Here is a 22147-nt window from a genome sequence, read left to right on the forward strand (position 1 = left end):
ACTGAAGCGATACAACGCTGCAAAACGTCCCGGACGGTGTCCCGGCCCGCGCTACCGCCTCCAGTGGCCGGGAGGAGCAACTGTAGGCTGCTGGGATACTGGGAACCATCCCTGATTCTTGGAAAGGTCAAGAGCATTGGCTCGCCCTCCTCTTTACTGAAAACGAGCGTTGCACGCAACGCAGGAGTGGCTGCGTTACAAAAAAAAAAAGGTCTTGATTTGGCCCAGCCTGTCCTCAACTGCAACACTCAGCTATGGAAGGGCGAGTGAAGCTGCCCCTTGCTCAGCATCCTGTCCCTACATTTGTGAGAACTGCAAGCCTTACCCAAACACCTTACCTGAGCCCTAAGGCGCTGGTGCCCAAGGAAATTCACTCCGCCAAGCTTCTTGCCGGACATCTGCTTTCCTGGACAGAAAAAAGCAAGAAAACTATCATGACCCAGATTATGGAACAAGGTGCAGGGCACCTATCCTGAAGGTGGACTGGCGAGTATACGTGTTAGAGAGGGCAAAGTGAGGGTGCAAAACTTGGGTGTGTCCCGGTTCAGGAAATGTGTAGTGACGGTCATTTGGGACACAATTGGGAAAACTTCCATATAACTCAAGTTCTGAAATGTTATCTTAGAATACAAAATAATTGTAGATTTCTTTGGTGTGACCACGGTGTTTTCCCTAGACCATCATACGTCTGATGACTCGCTGGAAGATTCACGAGACCAGTGGACATTTGGACATAGTGTTGTCATAGCATTCCGAGTGTGATTGCCACATCATAGGCTAGGGTCAAAGCGTCAGGTAAAGGAGAGTGGTTGTATTTGAAACGCTAGATTCTGGAGAAGATGAAGGGACGGTTGGTTGTTCGAAGTTTATCTGAAGAGGAGATGGAGCTTCAGAATCCAAGTTAGCTTAATTTAGCTATAGCTCAGCCATGTTACTTATATGCTTGGTGCTGAAAGTAGCTAAATAGGTCAAGTTAAGAAAAATTTCCACTACTACACCCCACAGCCCCTACCCCACCTACCTGGAATCTGTTAGCCTGAGATAGTGTAAGATTCCAGCTGGCCTGAGATCAGTCAGCCACCTTAGCAATAGCATCGTAGGCTGATAGCAAGAACAAAACATTGTTAGCCAAGCAAGAGCTCTCCTCCTCACCCTGCTGGCTCAGAATTTATTGCCTCTATTTCACCCTGCTTGGAATTTACTGGCCTCCGAGAAAAGGCCATGTCCACATATCTTACCTCAAACATCTGCCAGAATCAACTGCCCCCAACCCCCAAAAGGTCACCTTTGTTAGCAGATCAGTTTTTTAACTAACCACTGTGCTGAGTTCTGCTTCTGTAAAGGGCATTTAAACCCTCAGTTTTTACAGGATGGGGTCCCCAACTCTTCTGAGCTTGGTGGACCCCCGTGCATCGGCTCAATAAAATTTCTTTGCTTTTGTGGGGTTGGGGATTTATCTCAGTGGTAGAGCACTTGCCTAGCAAGCACAAGGCCCTGGGTTCGGTCCTCAGCTCTGAAAAAAAATTTTTTTTCTTTGCTTTTGCATCGACTCTGGACTCTGACTCTCAAATTTCTAAGGTGGCACTCTTTACTTTTAGGAATAAGTTCTTTGTGAGTCTGTGCCTCCTGGGTGGTGCTGAATGGATGGTACCATTCACCCACGCACCCAGGTGCACAGTCATCCTCCATCCTAAAACAGAATCAAAAGAGCCTGTAAGCCGGGCGGGCATGGTGGCACATGCCTTTAATCCCAGCACTTGGGAGGCAGAGGCAGGCGGATCACTGCGAGTTCAAGGCCAGCCTGGTCTACAAAGCGAGTCCAGAACAGCCAAGGCTACACAGAGAAACCCTGTCTCAAAAAACAAACAAAACAAAAAAACAAACAAAAAAACCCCCCCCCCAAAAAAACAAACAAAGAGCCTGTAAGATGGAGTCTCTCAGGGCAAGGCACAGCCTGGTCTTAACAGGGGATTAAAAAAAAATGGATCAAATTACATTATACACATTTAGGAAATATCACAATGAAACCACCATTTTATGCATCTAATATACAATGTCTCAGAAGACCATCTTGCCAGTTGGCTGATTTTACAAGTTTAGGAGACCATTGATCATAGACTGGTGGGCATCTTTTCACTGGGGTCTATGACACAAACCTGATCCTAACTGTTCAGTCACAAGGTTGTTTTTTTTTTTTTAATATTTATTTGTTTGTTATATAAAGAGTGGTCTACATGTATATCTGCAGGCCAGTAGAGGGTATCAGATCACATTATAGATGGCTGTGAGCCACCATGTGGTTGCCGGGAATTGAACTCAGGACCTCTGGAAGAGCAGTTGGTGCTCTTAACCTCTGAGCCATCTCTCCAGCCCCAAGAAATTTTTGAATGAACTTTTTTTTTAGATTTATTTATTTATTTATTATGTATACAGTGCTCTGCCTGCCAGTACAACTGCAAGCCAGAAGAGGGCATCAGATCACATTATAGATGGTTGTGAGCCACCATGTGGTTGCTGGGAATTGAAGTCAGGACCTCTGGAGGAGCAGTCATTGCTCTTAACCTCTGAGTCATCTCTCCAGCCCCGAATGAAACTTTCTAAGAAGAGAGGTAAAGTCAATAGGAGGTACTCTGAAAAGGTTTTTGTTGCTGTTGCTGTTGTTGTTTTAATTTAGGGTAGGTTAGGGGAGGTTGTGAGGAGAACGTAACAGAAAGAGAGGTTAGTGGAGTTGGATTTGTAGAGATGTCCTGTGAGTTAACTTTGGTAAGTTGTTTTGGATCCCTAGCAAGAATGCCAAGTCACACATTGAGGTAGGTAACAGACTGGCTGTTACACAGATGAAAATATCCCAAGATGGTTTCTGGCTTTGGACCTGCAGCACTCTAACTCCTGGTCATTGGTGTCACTTGAGGGACTTAGGATGACACACAGGCGTGGCTCGGAGTTGTCCTCATGGGGTTCTGCCTTCTTAGGGAGTGCAGCTGACAGTGCCACGTTTCCCGTGTGGCGAGGCACTCGTGCCTAGGTCATCAGGATGCCAGGCCTTCAGGAGAGACAGAGCAACTGTGAAACACAATAAGGAAGGGATCTGGGGGGCCCCTGACACCTGCCATCCCTGGGGTCACCCCCCTCTCCCCCTAGGCCGCCCCCCCCTCCACCCCCCCCCCACCTCTGGTCTCTATGGACTTATTCCTCTCTTTTGTTTATTATGCAGATGAAAAGGCTGGAAAAGCCAGAGGCCCTGTCTAGCTGCACACACCCCACCACCACCACCCCCACCACCACCCCCATCCCCTGAGAAATCAGGCCACGCCTCCCTTGCTCCTTCCCTTCTATGGAGGCAGCAGAGAATTGTCCCTCCCTAACTCTGCCACTCTGTGCAACTCTACTGTTTATCCCAATGCTGGCTTTAAGTTATGGCCGGGCTCCTCACTTGCTGGGAAAGTCATAACAGATTCTCTAAAGGTACTCTCCCTCCCTCCTTCCTCCCTTCCTCCCTCCCTCCCTCCCTCCCTCTCTACTTCAGGTCCCCTCATACTGGCCACTGAAACTGTCTCCCTCTCTCCTCCTGTAACCCCTCTCCTGTTGTTCTCTCTCTATCTCCCCCCACCCCCACCCCCCACCCCACGGCCTGCCCAGTTTCTTTACTTAGCCATGCCTGGCCTGGAGATCCACTTGCCCCTGCCCACAGGGACGCTAGGCGGTGAGAGGCGTGTCTCATGCCCCCATGTGATTTACTCTCACTGTAAGTGAAAGGCGGTCCCCACCTAAAGGGGCCTCACATTTCAGTGACAGGGCCAGCAATAAAATAAATGTCAAACACATGTGCCAGAGCTGACATATCACAACTGTGAAAAACAAAGGAAAAAGAACAAGCCTGGGTTCAAGGCCAGTGGGGTCTACAAAGTGAGTTCCAGCCGGGCTACACAGAAAAAGAAAAAGAAAAAAAAAAGTCAGCCTGGGGGAGAATTTTAATAGGGCATGGTATGTATCTCTGGCATGAAAGTTCATCCACGCAGCAATATAACACATAGAAATACACCCTTAAGGGGCTGGAGAGATGGCTTAGTGGAAAAGAGTGCCGCTTGCTCTTCCAGAGGTCCTGAGTTCAATTCCCAGCAACCACATGGTCGCTCACAACCATCTATAATGTGGTCTGATGCCCTCTTCTGGCATGCAGGATACATGCAGATAGAGCACTGTATACATAATAATAAATAAAATCTTAAAAAAAAAAAAAAAGAAAAAGAAAGAAAGAAAGAAAGAAATAGACCTTAAACTAGAGCAGCGGTGATAGCTCAGTTGGTAACTGCGCTTGCCTTACAAGCATGAGGACCTAAGTCAGATCCCCATTAAAGAAGCCTGGCACGATGGCAGGTGCTTATAACCCTAGCAATGGGGAGGGGAAGGTAGGAGCCTTCCTAGGGTTCAAGCTAGCTAAGTCTAGCCTAATCCATCAAAGTTGGGCCATAAAACTGTTTTCCAACGTTACACACACCATACACTCCCAAGGCAGATTTGTTTTTTTGGTTTTGGTTTGGTTTGGTTTTCAGTTTTTTGAGACAGGGTTTCTCTCTATAGCCGTGGCTATCCTAGACTCACTTTGTAGACCAGGCTGGCCTCGAACTCACAGTGATCCTCCTGCCTCTGCCTCCTGGGATTAAAGGTGTGCACTACCATGCCCGGCTCAGATTTGTTATTTTTACATAGTCTAGGCTAGCCCAAAACTTGTGATCTTGCTTCAGCCATCTAAGTGCCAAGGCAACAAGCCTGTGCTTCCATGCTAGTTTCTAAAGGGTGGGAGTGGGGGAGGGGAGGGGTGGGGTAGGGGTGGAGGTGGGGGAGGGGTGGGCGAAGGGTGGGGGTGGTCTTGTCTGGTTTTTTTTTTTGTCAAACAGCATTGGGGTTAGGGCAGCGATAGCTGTAGGAGGCTCATTTGGGGCCATGTCAGCCACAGAAAGGCGTGTGCTCTTCCACACCACCAGCCTCTTCCCTGTGATCTCACGCTGACTCGATTCGCATCATGCAGAATTGAGCAAAGTCTGTATGTGTGGGCTTCTCTGTCCTGAGTTTTATAAGTCCTGATCTTTCAACTCTCTATGCTCTACTCGTAAGAAAGCAGGTAGGAGCCCGGTGTGGTGGCGCACGCCTTTAATCCCAGCACTCGGGAGGCAGAGGCATGTGGATCGCTGTGAGTTCGAGGCCAGCCTGGTCTACAAAATGAGTCCAGGATTGCCAAGGCTACACAGAGAAACCCTGTCTCGAAAAACCAAAAAAAAAAAAAAAAAAAAAAAAAAGCAGGTAGGGCCAAGGGCCTGCTTGTGACATCTTTAAGTCGTCTTTTGGGCAGACTTGATAGCAAAGGCCTGTGATCCCAGCTACTCAGAAAGCTGAGGCTGGAGAATCCAAAGTCCATGGAAGACATTTAACGAGTTTTCCGTTTCATGCACTTCACCTGGGCAACTTAGACCCGAAAAATAGGGGCTGGAGAGATGATGGCTCAGTGGTTAAGAGCACTGCCTGCTCTTCCAAAGGACCTGGGTTCAATTCCCAGCACCCACATGGCAGCTCACAAGTGTCTGTAACTCCAAGATCTGACACCCCTACACCAATGCACATAAATTAAAATTAAATAAAAATAATTAAAAAAAAAAAGAAAAGAAAAATAAATCAAAGTGCCTGTGGAACAGCTCACCGCTAGAGATTTTGTCTTGCCTATTTAGGCAAGGAGCCCAGCATTTTAGGGCCAGTTCCAGGAGTGACGTCTCCCTCTCCTGCTTACCTCTGTCGCTTCCCACGTGGATGACACACAGACTCCCTCGCACAGTGAGTCCCACATAAACAGCCTTCCTTGTTTTTTTCACTGGGGCTGGCCTGCCTGTCTCCACAGGTGTTCCCCTCCTACTGGGAAAGTGTGGGCACCTGCAAGGCAGCGCCAACAAAGACTTGTCTGTCTGCTGAGGAAATCCTAAAGGCACAGGCCACCATGCCGCACTGCAGCCCAAGATGGCAAGATCAGAGTCAGCAGCTCTGGCCCAGAAGGCAACTAGCTACCCTTCTGTGGTCCTTATGTCCTCTCCAGGGCCTTCCAGGTTTCTAAAATTAAAAAAGAATTTCTACCCATCTCTAGTTCATAGTCACGGCCACATAAAACTTCTCACTGGGCTGGGTGTGGTGGCACATGCCTCTGATCCCAGCACTCGGGAGGGAGAGACAGGTGGCTCTCTCTGAGTTTGAGGCCAGCTGGGTCTACAAAAGTGAGTCCAGAAAAGCCAGGATTGCACAAGAAACCCTGTCTTGAAAAATAGAACAGGGGGGGGGGGCTGGGATGGCTCAGAGGTTAAGAGCACTGTCTGCTCTTCCAAAGGTCCTGAGTTCAATTCCCAGCACCCACATAGTGATTCACAACCATCTGTTATCAGATCTGGTGCCCTCTTCTGGCCTGCAGGCATATATGGGAGCATAGTACTGGGTAAATAATAAATAAGTAAAATATTAAAAAAAAAAAAAAAAGAAAAGAAAAGAAAAATAGAACAAGGGGGCTGGAGAGACGGCTCAGAGGTTAAGAACATTGCTCTTCCGAAGGTGATGAGTTCAATTCCCAGTAACCACATGATGGCTCACAACCATCTACAATGTGATCTGGTGCCCTCTTCTGGCCTGCAGCTGTACATGCGGGCAGAGCACTGTATACATAATAAATAAATAAATAAATAAATAAATAAATAAATAAAAAGAAAAACAGAAAACAAACAAACAAAAACCAAAACAACAAACAATCAACCAAAACCAACAACAGCAAAGACCCTTCTTGCAGGTCCACATCTGTAGTCCCTAGACTCGAAGCTGAGACGGGAGCAGCTTGAGTTCAAGGCCAGCCTGGGCTACCCTGTGAGGTCATGAATCAAAAATAAAACCAAACAGGGACTGGAGAGGCAGGTCAGAGGTTAAGGTGCTTGCTGCACCACGTGTGAGGAGCAGAGTTTAGACCCACATGCATGCTGGGTGGGCATGACGGCTCTCACAGGGTGTGTGGATGCACAGAGGGTTAGAGTCCCTTGGAGAAGGCTGGTTATTTAAAGTAGCTGGGGGGAAAAGCTGGCTATCTAGACTAGCCGTGTTGGTGAGCTCTGAGTGAACTTGCGTCGCTGAGCAAAGTGGAGAGCAATTTGAGGAAGACACTGGACTTCTGGGCCTCCCTGCATGCACACAGACACACATACACACAGTACACCCACATACATGCAACTGTGTGTACACACGAAGGAAAAATTAAAACAAAATAAAATGCATCCATTTCCTCCCTTGACTTACCCTCTTTTGTGAGCCCTCTGCCCCCTCAGAGATGGCTCACATAGAGGGGTCCGAGAAAAGTCACCGTGTGCTTCATGTGGTGTCCCTCACCAGACAACCCAGTGCAATCCCAGCACAAGAAGAAGAGCACTGATTAGCCTTTATCCCTCCTATTCTGCAGCATGCTGGGCACCTATTTCCTGTCATTTCCCTTGCTACTGAAGACTAGGCAGTACATCAGCAAACCCTTAACTGGTTATCACTTCTTCCTTCTTTTTCTCCCCAACAGAGTGTTACTGAGGTTGCAATTTAATGTACAATCAAATTATTATTATTATTATTATTATTATTATTATTATTATTATTATTTTCATTTTTCGAGACAGGATTTCTCTGTTTTAGCCTTGTCTGTCCTGGACTCACTTTGTAGAGCAGGCTGGTCTCGAACTCACCGCAATCCGCCTGCCTCTGCCTCCCGAGTGCTAGGATTACAGGTGTGCGCCACCACGCCCGGCTCAGATCCTTATTATTAGTTTTGTGTGCGCGAATGCACGTATGTCTTGTCAAAGTGAAAACAGACCCTAGAGGGCTTCTCTATCCTAATTAGTTCCCAGATAATAGAGACAAGAGAGATAATGATGTACAAAGGCTTTAAAAGCACCATAACTGGGGAGGTATCAACCCTCTAAGCTATTTTGCTATTTCCCGGCTACATACCCCAAGTTACTTGCCACAATCATTTCTGTCCGGGCTGCTTCTGTTCCATCAGGCCACCCCCACGGCCATGTGCTCATGGTACTTACTGTCCCATGGTGATATCCTTTCTCTCCAGCATCTCCTCCTGGTACATTTCTGCTTCCTCCTCTTCCTCCTCCCAGCCTCCTGGTTCCTCTCTGACCCTAAGCCCCAGGAACCCGAGCCCTGCCTGCTTCTTTTCTGCCTAGTTACAGGCTCCTAGCTAATTTTATTAGCCAGCCAACTTTAAATTGGGGAGCAAGGTTCACACACCATCACTTGGTGTATGTGACAGCCAGCCTACCCTCATCAGTGAGCCAGGTCCCAGGGAGAGACTTTGTCTCAAAAAATAAGGTGAAAATCTCTTGAGGAATGATGCTTGAGTTTTGAGTTCTGGGGCTGGAGAGATGGCTCAGTGGTTAAGAGCACTGGCTGCTCTTCCCAAAGGTCCTGAGTTCAATTCCCAGCAACCGCATGGTGGCTCACAACCATCTGTAATGAGATCTGATGCCAGCTTCTGGTAAGCAGGTGTACATGCCGGCAGAGCACTGTGTACATAATAAATAAATAAATCTTTTCAAAAAAGAGTTTGGACTGGTGTGGTGGTGCATGCCTTTAATCTCAGCACGCAGGAGGGAGAGGCAAGTGGATCACTGTGAGTTTGAGGCCAGCCTGGTCTACAAAATGAGTCCAGGATAGCCGAGGCTACACAGAGAAACCCTGTCTTGGAAAAAAAATGAGTTTGAATTCTGGTCTCTATGTGATTGCTTCCACATTTGTACCCACACACATACATTTTGGGGGCTGGTCTGATGCTATGTATTATAATGCTAAATAATGACACCCTCCCCAAATCTGGTAGCTCCATTCCATTTCCTGGTACCCCCTTTTCTCCTTGAGCTATACACTTTGTATTTTATTCCTTAGCTTGCTCCTTTTCACTGTAGATCTTCTATAGAACAGTAGCAACCACACAACAGAGTCTATACCAGGCTGTTCTGAAATTTTCCTCTGCCAACGCAACTAATCCAAAACTCTTCAATTTAGGCCAGGAAGACTTTTTTTTTTTTGACAAATGCAAAAAGCAGCCATATTCTTAGCCAAAATACCACAAGAATGGTCTCTAGGCCTCTAAAACCTCTTGAGCCAGGCCAGCAAATTTCAAATCACCCTCAGTCCCACTGACATCCGTGTTCCTACTACTATGGTCCACTGGGCCCCACTTAAGTCATTCAATTGCTTTTCTAATCCAAAGTCTCCAAATGCACATTCCTCCAAACTAAAGCATGGCCAGGCCTATTGCAGCAATACTCCAGTCCCCCTACCAACTCTTTTTTTTTTTTTTTTTGAGACAGGGTCTCTCTGTGTAGCCTTGGCTGTGCTGGACTCATTTTGTAGACCAGGCTGGCCTCGAACTCACAGTGAATCTGCCTGCCTCTGCCTCCCGAGTGCTGGGATTAAAGGTGTGTGCCACCACGCCCGGCTCTTCCCCTACCAACTTCTCAGTCTGGGTTTATTGCCAACACCACAAGCCTGCATGTATGTCTGGGCACCACTTGCCTGCCTGGTGCTCAGAGGCTGGAAGCAGGTGTCAAATCTCATAAAACTAGAGCTAACGATAGTTGTGAGCTATTGTATGGGTGCTGGGAGCCACCTTTCCAGCCCCCCCCCCCCGACTCTGCTTTTTAACTGGGTTCAGGTTGTCACGTTTGTATGGCAAGCTCTTTACCGTGGGCTACCCCTGCAGCCCCAAATTTTGATTTTTTTTTTTAAAGACAAGGTCTCACTGTGTGGCTAGGCTAGCTTTCCTAGCCTCTCAAGTGCCAGAAGAGCAGGTGTGCATCATCACATCCAGCTGTCAAATTCTGACTTTTTTTTTTTTGCAGCTGGAAACACAAGCAACAAGGAGACTGGGTCCTACGGTCACTCAAGCAAGAGCACTGCCAGAAGCGTTTATTTATTTCCTGGGGTTATCAGGATCTGAAAGCTCAGTTCATCAGGAAGGAACTCTGATTTCTAAGTCCTCATTCATCCCCCGCCCCCAATCCCGCTTTTTAAAATTTTTCCCCGAGACAGGGTTTCTCTGTGTAATAGCCCTGACTGTTCTGGACTAGATATGTAGACCAGGCTACAGATCTCGAATTTACAGAGATCCACCTGCCTCTGCCTCTGCCTCTCGAGTCCTGGGACTAAAGGCGTGCGCCAACCAACCACTATGCTCCTCTCATCGCCTCTGTTTTTGTGCCCACCCCATGGAAGAAGGGATAGGGGCCCACCCAGGGCCCCACTTCATGACCACAGAGCAAGGGGAAATTGAGGTGGCAAAGGCTGGACTTCCCACTCCATGGGAAGAATGGCACCCCCCTCTCGCATCCCGGCGTCCATTGTGGAGACGCCTCTAGGCCGGGTCAGAGATACTCCAAAATCACGTCGCGCTCTTTTAGGGACAGTCAGGACTCCCAGCCTTCCGCCCCATTTAGTGTCCGTTCCGCCGAGCCTCGCCCTCGCCAACGCCCACTCTCGGTTGCATGACTCTGCCTAGTGAAGAGTCGGAGGGTGCGGCGCCCTGCCCCGTGACTTTGTCACGTGCCACGCGTCCGGGGCGGAGCCGAGCCAGGGTTTTTTAGGGTCCAGGCACCTAGGGCTCCCCAGCCAGCCCTGTCCTTAGTTCCTCTGTCTGTACCACCTGTTCCACGACAGCCAAGATGATGTGTGGCGGGCCATCCGCCACAATGCCGGCCACGGCCGAGACGCAGGAGATCGCCGACAAGGTAAGGCTGGGCTCGGGACAGCAGGAGCCGGGCCTGCGGGGACCCTGCGGCCTGAGGAATCGGCTTGCCCAGACCGGCCCCGGGTCCTGCAGCATGGTTCCGGCGCCGCTGCGCTTGTAGCTGGGACCCCAGGCCTGGTTGGAGGATTCAAGGGGGACTGGGCCGTGTCTTCTGCGGCGTGCACGCTAGAGGGCCGCCTAGCTCTTAGGAAACACGCACCGGGATCGGTGGAGGCATGGGACGGTCCCCAAATATTCTGGAAGGCAGCCCGTAGCGTTAGAGCCCAGGCTATCCCGAAGATGAGGCACCTTCTTGACTTAAGCCCAGGCCTAAATGAGAGGCTTGATGAAAGCCAGCCTGGACTACAGTGAGAGTGCCCCCAAAATAAAGAGCTAGCTCAGTGGTAGAATTCACCCCATCCCAGGGAGGGACGTTACAACCCAAAAGTTGCAGAACTTGCTAGTGCTTAGATTTCGTAGTTTACAGCCAGCACTTCCTGTGGCTGTTAACAGAGCAGAAATTCTCTTTCCCGCCCCTGAGACAGGGTCTCTCTATGTAGCCTTGGCTGTCCTGGACTCGCTTTGTAGATCAGGCTGGCCTTGAACTTACAGCGATCCACCTGCCTCTGCCTCCCGAGTGCTGGGATTAAAGGTGTGGGCCACCACCAATTGGCAGAGCACAGATTCTGTACAGGCTACGAAGGTTCAGGGAATTAGCAAGAGAAGAAAAGTTTTTAACAATTCCCCCCCCCCCTTTCCTGCCACCTCCCAAGGCCTCCCAGGGGACCCTGTCACCAAGCTGGGCCGACCTTGGGAGGGCCCGTGCACTGACTGAAGTGGCCAAGGAGGAGTGAGTCAGCTCCCTGAGACCCTGAAAACAAGGAATTGGTACAGACACGCTTGCTAGGCCCTCCCGGGAAAGGCCCAATCAACTCCTGTCTGTTGTTGGGATTACTCAGCCTGGACAGGGTTTGTATCCCTGACGCTGAAATGAGTACAGTCCAAAGGGGACCCTGGCCAGGTGCAGTGTCACCATCGCTCCATAGAGACAGAGGTAGGTGAATCTCTCTGACAGGGTTTCTCTGTGTAGCCTCGGCTGTCCTGAACTCGCTTTGTAGACCAGGCTGGCCTGGAACTAACAGACATCCGCCTGCCTCTGCCTCTGTCTCCCGAGTGATTAAAGATGTGCACTACTGAGCCCAGGCTGCGTTCCTCTATATCAGTGGAGCCAAGAGCTTTACCCTGGCCCCAGTTATGAGGAACACTGGTGTTGAGGGATGGCAGGGGCACTCTCGTGAGAGGCAGGAAGGCACCTGCAGGTGATTCTGAGTCCTTCTCTTCTCATCCACCCTCCAGGTGAAGCACCAGCTGGAAGAGAAAGAAAATCAGAAGTTTGGTGTCTATAAAGCCATATCCTTCAAGACACAGGTGGTGGCCGGTCGCAACTTCTTCATCAAGGTGGGTACTGAGTTGGGGCTGGGGAAGGCCAGAGGTGTGTGGTCTCATAGTCAAGCCAATGTCCTGTAACTTCCCCGGGAACACCCCTTAGGAAGATGCACACGGGTTCCAAGAGGATGACTTTGGGGTGCTGGGGTTCCTGGCCTTGCAGGAGGAGACAAACATCACTGGCCCAGTTGCTGGTGTCCTGTCCTGCCTCAGCTTTCTAAGGCTGAGTAGAGCCTGGGGCTGGAACCTCACCTTTCTCTCAGGGGCCTCTCTTTCTCTCCTTCCAGGTCGATGTTGGTGATGATAAATATGTGCACTTGAGGGTGTTCGAACCCCTCCCGCACGAAAACAAGCCTTTGACCTTGTCTTCCTACCAGACCAACAAAGAAAAACACGATGAGCTGACCTACTTCTGAGTCTGCAGCCGCTTTGCCAAATGCTTCATCTTTCCGATCTGTGTTTGGGTCCACAAAGTAAATACCCCTCTGTGATTGAGGCGGTGGGGTGGGGTTAAGCAGCTTCTTTTGTGATCCCCGAACTACGTTGTGTTTTGTTTTCTTCCAAATAATTATTTTCAGAAAGCTGAATATAATCTCTCTAAATATATATATTTTTAGAGACTATGCAAACTTTGTCATTTGTTTTGAATTTTGCCCTTTGTTTAAAAATCACAAGTCACCTCTGGGTGGTAAATATCTTTAATCCCAGTGCTTGGGAGGCAGAGGCAGGAGGATTTCTAAGTTCAAGGCTAGCGTGGTCTAAAGTGTGAGTTCTAGGACAGCAGGCCAGAAAACAGCATCAGATCACACGATAGATGTTTGTGAGCCACCATGTGGTTGCTGGGAATTGAACTCAGGACCTCTGGAAGAGCAATCAGTGCTCTTAACCTCTGACCCATCTCTCCAGTCCAAGAAACCCTGTCCTGAAAAATCAAAACCAAGGGAGAAAAAAAAATCCCATTTGCAATGTAGCTATGCCAAGAAAAGGCAAGTAATGTGTTATTTACTTGTTATTTAATTTCTTCTACATTTATTTACCTGTGCGTGTGCACATATATGCATGCCATGGTACACATAATGTGCACATATATGCATGCCATGGTACACACATAGAGATCAGAGGAGACAACCTGCTGGAATTGACGCTTTCCTTCCACCATATGGCTCCCTGGGATTGAATGCACATTATCAGGGTTGACACCAGGCACCTTTAGCCACTGAACCATTTATAAACTTGGTACCAGCCTCTGGTTTAATCCCCACCATTGCAAAAACACAGTTATTCATAGCTGAAGACCCAGCGGGTAGAGTCCCTTCTGTGATGGACATGACCTGAGCTAGCCAGGGGAAGTCTTTCTGGTCTAGGGAACTGAAGTGACCAGATTTACTGAGTCATAGCATCTAACTGGGGCACGAAATGGAGGACGCCTTTTCTCAGCAGGCTTTTCCTCTTCTCTGCCTGACCTTATCTGGAAAGCATCTCTAGGCACAGATGCCTGACCTTGCTTGGAGGATGACCTAGCACAGAACCCCCTGCAAATGTTAAGAGTACACGACTCCCACTCTTCTTGCCCAGCCTGTATGAAAACTAGGTACCATGTTAGGACCAATCAGCCTTCTCACCTGTAATCCTAAGAACCTTTACATACCTTGCCCACGAAACAGTAAGATGAGCTGTCTCTCTGAAGCCGACTCCCAGAAGACTCAGTGTCTGAACACCATTTGATGCTTCTGCCTGCTTTGTCCTCCTGAGCCGGTAGCCGATGACCCCTGGGGAAGGGAGGACCACATGATAAAAGATTTTGAGTGAGTCTTCCTGTTCTAGAAGTGTCAGCACTAGGCTGGTGGGCACATTCATATGCTGTCACACCAACAGTTATCGGACAGCTACATGGCTCAGAGCGCGACCTGGGTCTGTGTATATTCCTAAGTGTAGGCATCCTGACCAGTCTGGCTTTCAGGGCCTGCTTACTCTTAAGAAGGCCCGTGGTCTCCCCTGGGGTTCGTCATGCTGTAAAGATTACTCAGGACTGCTGGAGGGCAGTCACCTTCAAGGCACATGGAGACTGGCCGAAGACAGACTTACTAACTCTGGCGATAAGGCCATCGAGAGGCCTGCGGTGAGTGCACAGAACTGGGGAGGGGGGTAGTGTGGAAAAGGAAAAATGGGCTGAGCCTCCTGTGCCACACAGGACATCAAGAATGAACTGTAACTCGGAGATGGAACGCACGGGGTTAGGGGATGCCCTGACCGAATCCCCAGCACCAAAGACAGCAGACGGTGAGAAAATGCAAAGTGAAACCTGCTCTGCACTAGACCTGACATGTTCCCCGCCAGGAGGCTCAGGGCAAGGAAAACAGGGCAGATGCCACTGAGGGTGTAAGAAGCGGCCAATGTGTCATCCAACAGGGAGGGAGGTGAGTCAGCAACAGTGGCTGGAAATCCCCTCACACTACAATGAGCAACCAGAGCAGGCAGTCACCGGGTTCAGGCTTAGAAGGTCTGCAAGCAGGACAAAGCACGCTCACTGTAGGACACGGGGACAGGCAGAACTGACACGGGGCCTGGTATGAACATGGGTGGGTGTTGCAAGGATATTTGATCACACTGTGAACCCCGAGATTGTGTCGTTCACTGGAAAAACCTGTTGTGGTGTGGCTCAGCCCTAGCACATGCCTTTACTCCAAGAGCTTTCTTCTTGAATTAAATAAATAAAATCAATCAGATTAAGAGGCAGAACAGGGGCTGGAGAGATGGTTCAGTAGTTAAGAGTGCCGCCTGCTCTTTCAGAGGTCCTGAGTTCAATTCCCAGCAACCACACGGTGACTCACAACCATCTATAATGAGATCTGGTACCCTCTCCTGCAGATAAAACACTCATATGCAATAAATAAAATAAATAAATCTTAAAAATAAAAGACGTGGAACAAATAACCGGTTGACAGGGAGTGAACATAGGGGAAAAAAAAACAGTAAAAGGAAGTCAGGAGGATGGATAGGGAGACACACAGGAAGTAAAAAGGCGGGGCATTCAGTTTGAGGGTTTTTGAGATGTAGAGAAGGGGGCTTCTTTTTGTGATGTCAGCTGAGGAGGAAGGTCAGTTGGGTGCTTTCTCTGCCTCTCCGAACTGGCAGGCTTTTACCCCAGCATCTGGCTCCCCAGGCTTCATTGGTAAAACCAAACGATTGACATTTTGTTAAAAATAACGGGGGGGGGGGGGCGCCGGTGATGGAGAGATGGCTCAGTGGTTAAGAGTACTACTGTCTGCTCTTCCAGAGGTCCTGAGTTCAATTCCCAGCAACCACACAGTGGCTCACAACCATCTGTACTCTGTAATGCTCTCTTCTGATGTGCAGGTAGGTGTACATGCAGATAGAGCACTCATATACATAAAATGAATAAATAAAATCTTTAAAAAGAAAAACAAAACAAAAAGAGGTGGGTGTGGTGGTTCGAATAGGTTTGGACCCCATAGATACATGAGTTTGAATGCTTGGCCATTGGGAGCGGCACTATTAGGAGGTGTGGCCTTGTTGGAGGAAGTGCGTCACTGTGGAGGCGGGCTTTGCGGTCTCCTCCCAGTGTGGAGAGTCCCCTGGCTGCCTTCAGATCAAGATGCAGAACTCCTGGCTCCTCAGCACCATGTCTGCCTGCCTGCTGCCATGCCTCCTGCCACGATGATAAGGGACTAAGCCTCTGAAACTGTAAGCCAGCCCCAATGAAATGTTTTCTTTTATAAAAGTTGCCATGGTCATGGTGTCTCTTCACGGCAGTGGAAACCCCAACTAAGACAGTGGGTAAAGTGATTTCTCCAAGGTGGTCAGTTTCATCAAATGCTTCTCTCAGAGAGCTTGGAGGAGGCTGCTGGGATACTGTGCTGCCAGGAGAGGAGTAACAGGATGTGCACTGTGATAGCCGGAAAGCTGGTTGACACCGGAAGGAAGTGTGCAGAGGAACATCACCTCAGGCCCCCCTAGGGCTCACAGCACCCCGGAAGCTGTTAGATTTTCCTCACCTGAGAAAACAAAGGCAGGACGGCTGAACTCTTGTGGCTTCTGGCCCTGTGTGTGGTAAGGCAGGTCACCATGACTAGGTACATGTGATTGGGCAGGCTAGCTCACCTCATGGCAACCAGAAGGCAGAGCCAGGAAGGAACCAAGGAGATCAAGTTACATGCTTCACAGGCACAGGCCCCGTGACCTCCTTCCTCCAACATGCCTCTCCTCCTAATGGCCGCGGGTGTCTGAACTCATCCCTGGATTAGCTCATTGGTGAAGTCACCCTCAGGTGCCAGGCACCTCAGGACCCTGCTTTGGGACCACGGCTCCAGTGCAAGAGCCTTTGGGGGTGTTTTATAGCTAAACCAGAGCAGAGAAGTCTAGAGGGTGTAAAGGAGAAACGGGGTGAGAGGAGCCATGTTCCCCTTGAGGGGGGTTTCTGTGGTAGCCGAGTGAGGGCTCACGTTGGCAGAGAACACTCAAAGAGGGAGCCTGAACATGGCTGGAGGGCTTTGAGGATGCCTTTGGAACAATACTGAGATACTCCACTTGGATGATCTGTGTGCCCAGAACAGCCAGAGGTGAGGGAGTGGAGGCCTAGCACGCCACTCGTCAGGAGGCCCAAGCTGCAGGAGGCCCAAGCTGCAGGAGGCCCAAGCTCCTGAACCAATAAGGATGCTGGGTCCCCAGCCTCACCAGATGCTCGGTCTGAAAAATGGGGCTGGAGGGGCAGGCAACAAAGTCACACCCTCACTCAGGACATTTGCAATGGACTATGTCCCTTCTAGACCCTGGAATGCAGACCTTCCTCATGATTGTGACGTACATGCCTTCCCCCAGAGTGTCCTGCCTGGCCAACTGTGAACAAATGACTCAAGAAATCAACAAAGCCATTGCTTGTGGCACTCGACCATAGGCGGAGCCTCTCCCTGTGCCGAAGGTCAAGCCCTGTCCCAGAGGTTGGCACCTCTCTGATATCTCCACCTCTGCGTCCCTTGGAAGGAAGATGACTGGCATGCTTGGGTGCTGTGCAGGCTGGCAGCACTACAGTGCGCTGGCGCTAACCATTTCTAGCAGCTGTACCATGTTTAAATCCAGATGGGAAAGACCGGGGGAGGGTGGTGTGAAACGCTCAGCATAAGCAAGGATGGGCTGCTCTGAGCTGGTGCCTGTGTGGGCAGGCGAGGAGGAAATACTCATTCTGCCTTCACAGCCCCTTTACAGATGTTCCTCACACTGCCTCGGAGGTTGGGGGATTGAGAAGGTACTAATTAGAGGGTATCCCATCCTGAGAGCCCCAGGTCTTTACTCAGGACCTCTGCCAAGCAGCAGGCACTTGGTCCCTAGCCCTTGGGCACCCGGAGTTGTCAGTTACTGTTCTGAAGTCGAAGGCTTTGAGCCCCATGTCTCTGTTCTAGCTGAGGGGAACAGCCATGTTCTGGGCTGCTCGAGAGCCCTAGTAGGGCAGCCAGAAATGTTAACAATGTCCTAGGCATCGAGGAGAGGAGCCAGGTGGTGCTACCACACCCTCCTGCACAGTCAACCTGCATGGGAAAGAGGTGCTGTTAGGTGCCCCCGAGTGGATGAGATTAGATCCTCATTAAGCCAGTGACAACAGTGCATGTAATTGTAATTGGATGCATGTTGTGCAAGGAAGAAAATTGCAGACCTGAGGGGTGGAATCACCCCACTACCAGCATGCCCAGGAGACCTAACGGGCTGTTGGCAGGCAGCATAAACTCTTGTTTCTGTGTGGATTACTTCAGAGTCACTGGAGAAGCAGGAAGAACTGTGGGTTCTGGGGGCCTGGGGCTGGGAGCTGACATGCCTAAATTAGGTGCTTCTGCTGTGAGGCTGATGGGGAGCCGTGGGGGCTGAAGGATGGCTCAGAGCAAAGAGGAAGGCCAGCCTGGTGTAGTAACAGCCCCAGTTCCAGCTAGGAGCACGAGTCAGGGAGGCTGTTTGCTGTAGGACACAGGGAAGTCCAAGCTTGGGCGATGGTGGCGCACACCTTTCATCCCAGCACCTGGGAGGAAGAGGCAGGAGGATCTCTGTAAGTTTGAGGCCAGCCTGGTCTACAAACTGACGGCAGAGCTACAAGAGAAACTCTGTCTCGAAAAACGAATGAACAAACAGAAGAATACCTGGATCCAGGGCTGGTGGCTCACAACGTAGACTGGGACCTGATGCCCTCTTCTTGGTATGCAGGTATCTGTGCAGATAGAGCACTCATGCATAAGATACATAAAAAAAAAAAAAAAAAAAAAAAGCTGGGTCCAGCCAGGTGTGGTGGTGCACGCCTGTAATTCCATAGCTCAGGAGGTAAAGGCAGGTGGATTGCTGTGAGTTCAAGGCCAGCCTGGTCTACAAAGTGAGTCCAGGATAGCCAAGGTTACACAGAGAAACCCTGTCTAAAAAGAAAGAAAGAAAGAGAGAAAGAAAGAAAGAAAGAAAGAAAGAAAGAAAGAAAGAAAGAAGGAATAGCTGGGTCCACCAGGCGGTGGTGGCGCACATCTTTAATCCCAGCACCAGGGAGGCAGAGGCAGGCAGATCTCTGTGAGTTTGAGGCCAGCCTGGTCTGCATAGCTGGTTCCAGGATAGCCAGAGCTATACAGAGAAACCCTGTCTCAAAAACAAATAAACAAACAACAAAACCAACCAACCAACCAAGAAAGGACTAGCTGCGTCCATGCCTGGACATGGGCACCAAGCATATTGTTCAGAGACTGCTGCCTGAGGTCAAAACTCCTGGAGTGGGCAGGGATAGAAGCCCTGTAAAGGCTGGGGGGGCGGGGAGAGGTGGGGAGCCCTTCTGTCCCTTCGCTTTGTGTCTGCTCCCCTGCTGTCCACAGACACTGGTGCTCCTGTTCCTGTTCCGACTCTGGGCTGACTTCCTCCAGTCTCCTGCTTCCACGTCCAATCATCTATGTTCCCCGATGTCCCTTCTACAAGGACACTCGTCACCGGTTGAAGAACGCAACCTAATCTAATGTGACCAGTAATTTCATCTCCACCAATGAGGCCTAAATGGGATCCATTTGGCCCTCGGTCACTGACATAATGAACACCAGGGTCTGAGGTGCCGTCTTCTAGCTGATGGCCTGTCCTCAAGCCTCACCCACCAGGCTCTGCTCATTCCCACTGCCACAGAAAGGCCATCCTGGGGTGTGGGGACACTTTATTCTTCTGGCTGAAGTCTGAGTGGTGGTGGCCAAGAGTTAGAGCAGCTGCAGGCTGATCTGGAGGGACCAAGTGCAGTCTTTCACTGTTGGCCTCAGCTGTGACCCGTACACAGCCCAGATGTGTGCTACTTTCTCAGAGAGGAGGCTGCAGGGAAGCCATCAGGCTGGTCCCTCCAGGTGTCCTATCCTGTCTCAGGACTACTCTGTCCCCACAGGGTCCTTGTTTGGAAGGAACTCATTGATCTGATGGGGGGAGGTAGGAGTTCCACAGCTCTGGGCTGTAGTGGTCTAATCACAAGCCACTTTCTTATTAGCATGTCAGACATGAACCAGATTCCCAGTCCATTCTGTCCTCATCTTTTTTTTTTTTAATTAAAGATTTGTTTTCTTAGCTGGGCGTGGTGGCACACGCCTTTAATCCCAGCACTCGGGAGGCAGAGGCAGGCAGATCGCTATGAGTTCGAGGCCAGCCTGGTCTACAAAGTGAGTCTAGGACAGTCAAGGCTACACAGAGAAACCCTGTCTCGAAAAACAAAACAAACAAACAAACAAAAAAGATTTGTTTTCTTATGTATACAGTGCACATCAGATCACATTATAGATGATTGTGAGCTACCATGTGGTTACTGGGAATTGAACTCAGGACCACTGGAAGAGTAGTCAGTGCTCTTAACTGCTGAGCCATCTCTCCAGCCTTCTGTCTGCATCTTAACTCAGATATTTGCAAAGACCTTATTACCAAAAAAGTAAACAAAGCTGAGCATGGTGGTGCACAGCTCTAATCCCAGCATTCGGGGAGGTGGGTCTCTGTGAGTTTGAGGCCAGCCAGCCTGGTCTACAAAGTGAGTCCAGGACAGCCAAAGCTGGAAAAACCAAACCAAACCACAAAACCCAAAACAGTGACAACCCCTAGGTTAAGGAACACCATCGGGAATGGGGGACATCTATCTAGAATTCATTTTGCTCCTCTCGTTGCATTTTATAGCCACATCCTGATTTCCTATTGTGAATGGGACAGCCAGTGTGACATGTATATGGCCAACAAAAGAGCAGCAATGTGTTGTCAGCCACCCTCTCTGTCCTCTCCTGCTTCCCTGGCTGGACCCTGGACAGGGCAGGGAGACACTCCATGTTGGGGGTAAGGCCATGTCACAGCACTGGGTCTGGTCAGCCACTGAGAGGAGCAATGTCAGGGACCAGCTGAGCCTGCTCCAACTAATTCCTGTGTAGCAGGGACTGCAGACAGGGCAAGATCCTTGAGTTTCTGGAAGGTCTGGCTTAGTGGGCAGCACTAAGGCCTTTAGGTTCCCTGCCCTCACACAGACTGAAGAGAACAGTCTTGCACAAGCTGGGGGCATGGGCATACTGGCAAGTCACGATTGGGCTCAGCAAGTGCCAGAAGTGCCCATGAGACATAGATACACAGGAGGGCTGTAATGGCCAGATCTTACTGTGAGTCTCCTGAGGCCTAGCAACCCACAAACAAGTCTGGCTGGCTTACTACAAACCCTGGGGACGTCTTGTCCCACTTGCATCCTCTCTTTTATCTTTGCTCTAGCAGTGTGCACAGCATCCCCCTCACTATTGGCTGGACACTTTGGGCCTTGACTTATTGCTCCAGACATCAATCTGGAACCCATATAGTAAGCTTGAAGCCAGCCTTGCCCTCCTCACTGGGGGCGGGGGAACCTTGAGTTGGGTGCGATTGGCTGGGAGCCTCACTGGGATGTTTGACTCAGATCATAGGAAGGAGAGATGACCAAGCCAAGACTCCATCCTACCCCATCCTTGCCTCAGGATGTGGCCCACTGAGGAAATGGCCTCCAAAGACCACCATATCCTGGGATCTGCAGAGATGGTACCTGGCATGGCAAAGGGGCTCTAATATTGATGGGATTCAACTGAACATCTCAAGAGGCAGGTGATCCTGGGTTGCTGAGTGGGCCAGTGTCATATGTGAGGATGCGGGAAGGCCCGAGTCATGAGAGATGGAAGATGGTGCCTGTCCTCAAACATGGAGATGGGGTCACAAGTCAAGGATGCTTCAGCCTTGGATATGGGAAAGGTAGTGATCTCTTACCTTCAGAGGGAGCCAGCACTGACATCCCATTTGTATTTGTCTGGCCTTGGGAGAGCTACACAAACAGATGTGTCCTTTAACAGAAAGCAGTGCAAGTCACTGGACAATTGTCCTCAGTTCATATCTCTACTCTGTCTCTGTCAGCCTCTTGCATGGCCCCAAATCTTTCTGGTGAATGACCAAATGAGAACTTAGGAATCTCTTCTCCCCCCTGCCCCCTTCTTTGCCTTCAGGCCCTCTGCTGAACTGCTCCAAGGCTCTACACTTAAGGGCATGGCTTGGCGAGCTTCAGCATCCAATGGCACTGTCAAATGTCAAGGAGCCAGGTGGTCCCAGAACTCACTAGCAACTGAGATGTTAGATCTATAGCCTCTGGGGCTGGGGTGGGTGTCTTCAGAACCTGGCATGGAGCAGCTAGGCAGGTCTTCCATCTCCTACCTCCCACTCTTAATTCTGATTGGAAGATTCAGAATGTCCCTAAAGCACCAGACAGTCCCTTGAGACAGAAGAGATGAAGGGTGAGCTATAAGGGCCATCATGGTTGGGACCAAGTCCTTTGAGGGGTGTTTTTTAGGTAACACTTGTTTTGAGCAGTGACCACAAGGGGGCAGGCTGGGGAACAAATAACCACACTAACACAGC

The 22147-nt window shown here is 49.9% G+C and overlaps 1 protein-coding gene and 1 long non-coding RNA gene across 2 annotated transcripts; one reads left to right on the plus strand and one right to left on the minus strand.

Moving 5' to 3' along the window:
• Positions 1-2997: 2997 nt before the first annotated feature.
• Positions 2998-10504, minus strand: LOC311581456. Its single transcript, XR_014773776.1, has 3 exons — positions 10370-10504; positions 5783-5922; positions 2998-3043 (listed from the first exon to the last, which is right to left on the minus strand). It is a non-coding gene; the product is annotated as an uncharacterized lncRNA (long non-coding RNA).
• A 105-nt stretch (positions 10505-10609) lies between these two features.
• CSTB (cystatin B) lies at positions 10610-12867 on the plus strand. Its single transcript, XM_084753699.1, has 3 exons — positions 10610-10799; positions 12155-12256; positions 12532-12867. The coding sequence occupies exons 1-3, from the start codon at positions 10734-10736 to the stop codon at positions 12658-12660; spliced, it is 297 nt and encodes a 98-aa protein (XP_084609825.1). The 5' UTR covers positions 10610-10733; the 3' UTR covers positions 12661-12867.
• Positions 12868-22147: the final 9280 nt, after the last annotated feature.

This window comes from Acomys minous (genome assembly GCF_964271855.1).
Source record: "Acomys minous genome assembly, chromosome: 13".
In the NCBI taxonomy this organism is placed as follows: domain Eukaryota; kingdom Metazoa; phylum Chordata; class Mammalia; order Rodentia; family Muridae; genus Acomys; species Acomys minous.

Excerpts from the sequence above, each read along its gene's own strand:
- CSTB (XM_084753699.1), top strand. The coding sequence starts at position 10,734 with ATGATGTGTGGCGGGCCATCCGCCACAATGCCGGCCACGGCCGAGACG. Across the intron at positions 10,800-12,154 it reads CGCAGGAGATCGCCGACAAG|GTGAAGCACCAGCTGGAAGA; the intron begins GTAAGGCTGGGC and ends TCCACCCTCCAG. Across the intron at positions 12,257-12,531 it reads GTCGCAACTTCTTCATCAAG|GTCGATGTTGGTGATGATAA; the intron begins GTGGGTACTGAG and ends CTCTCCTTCCAG.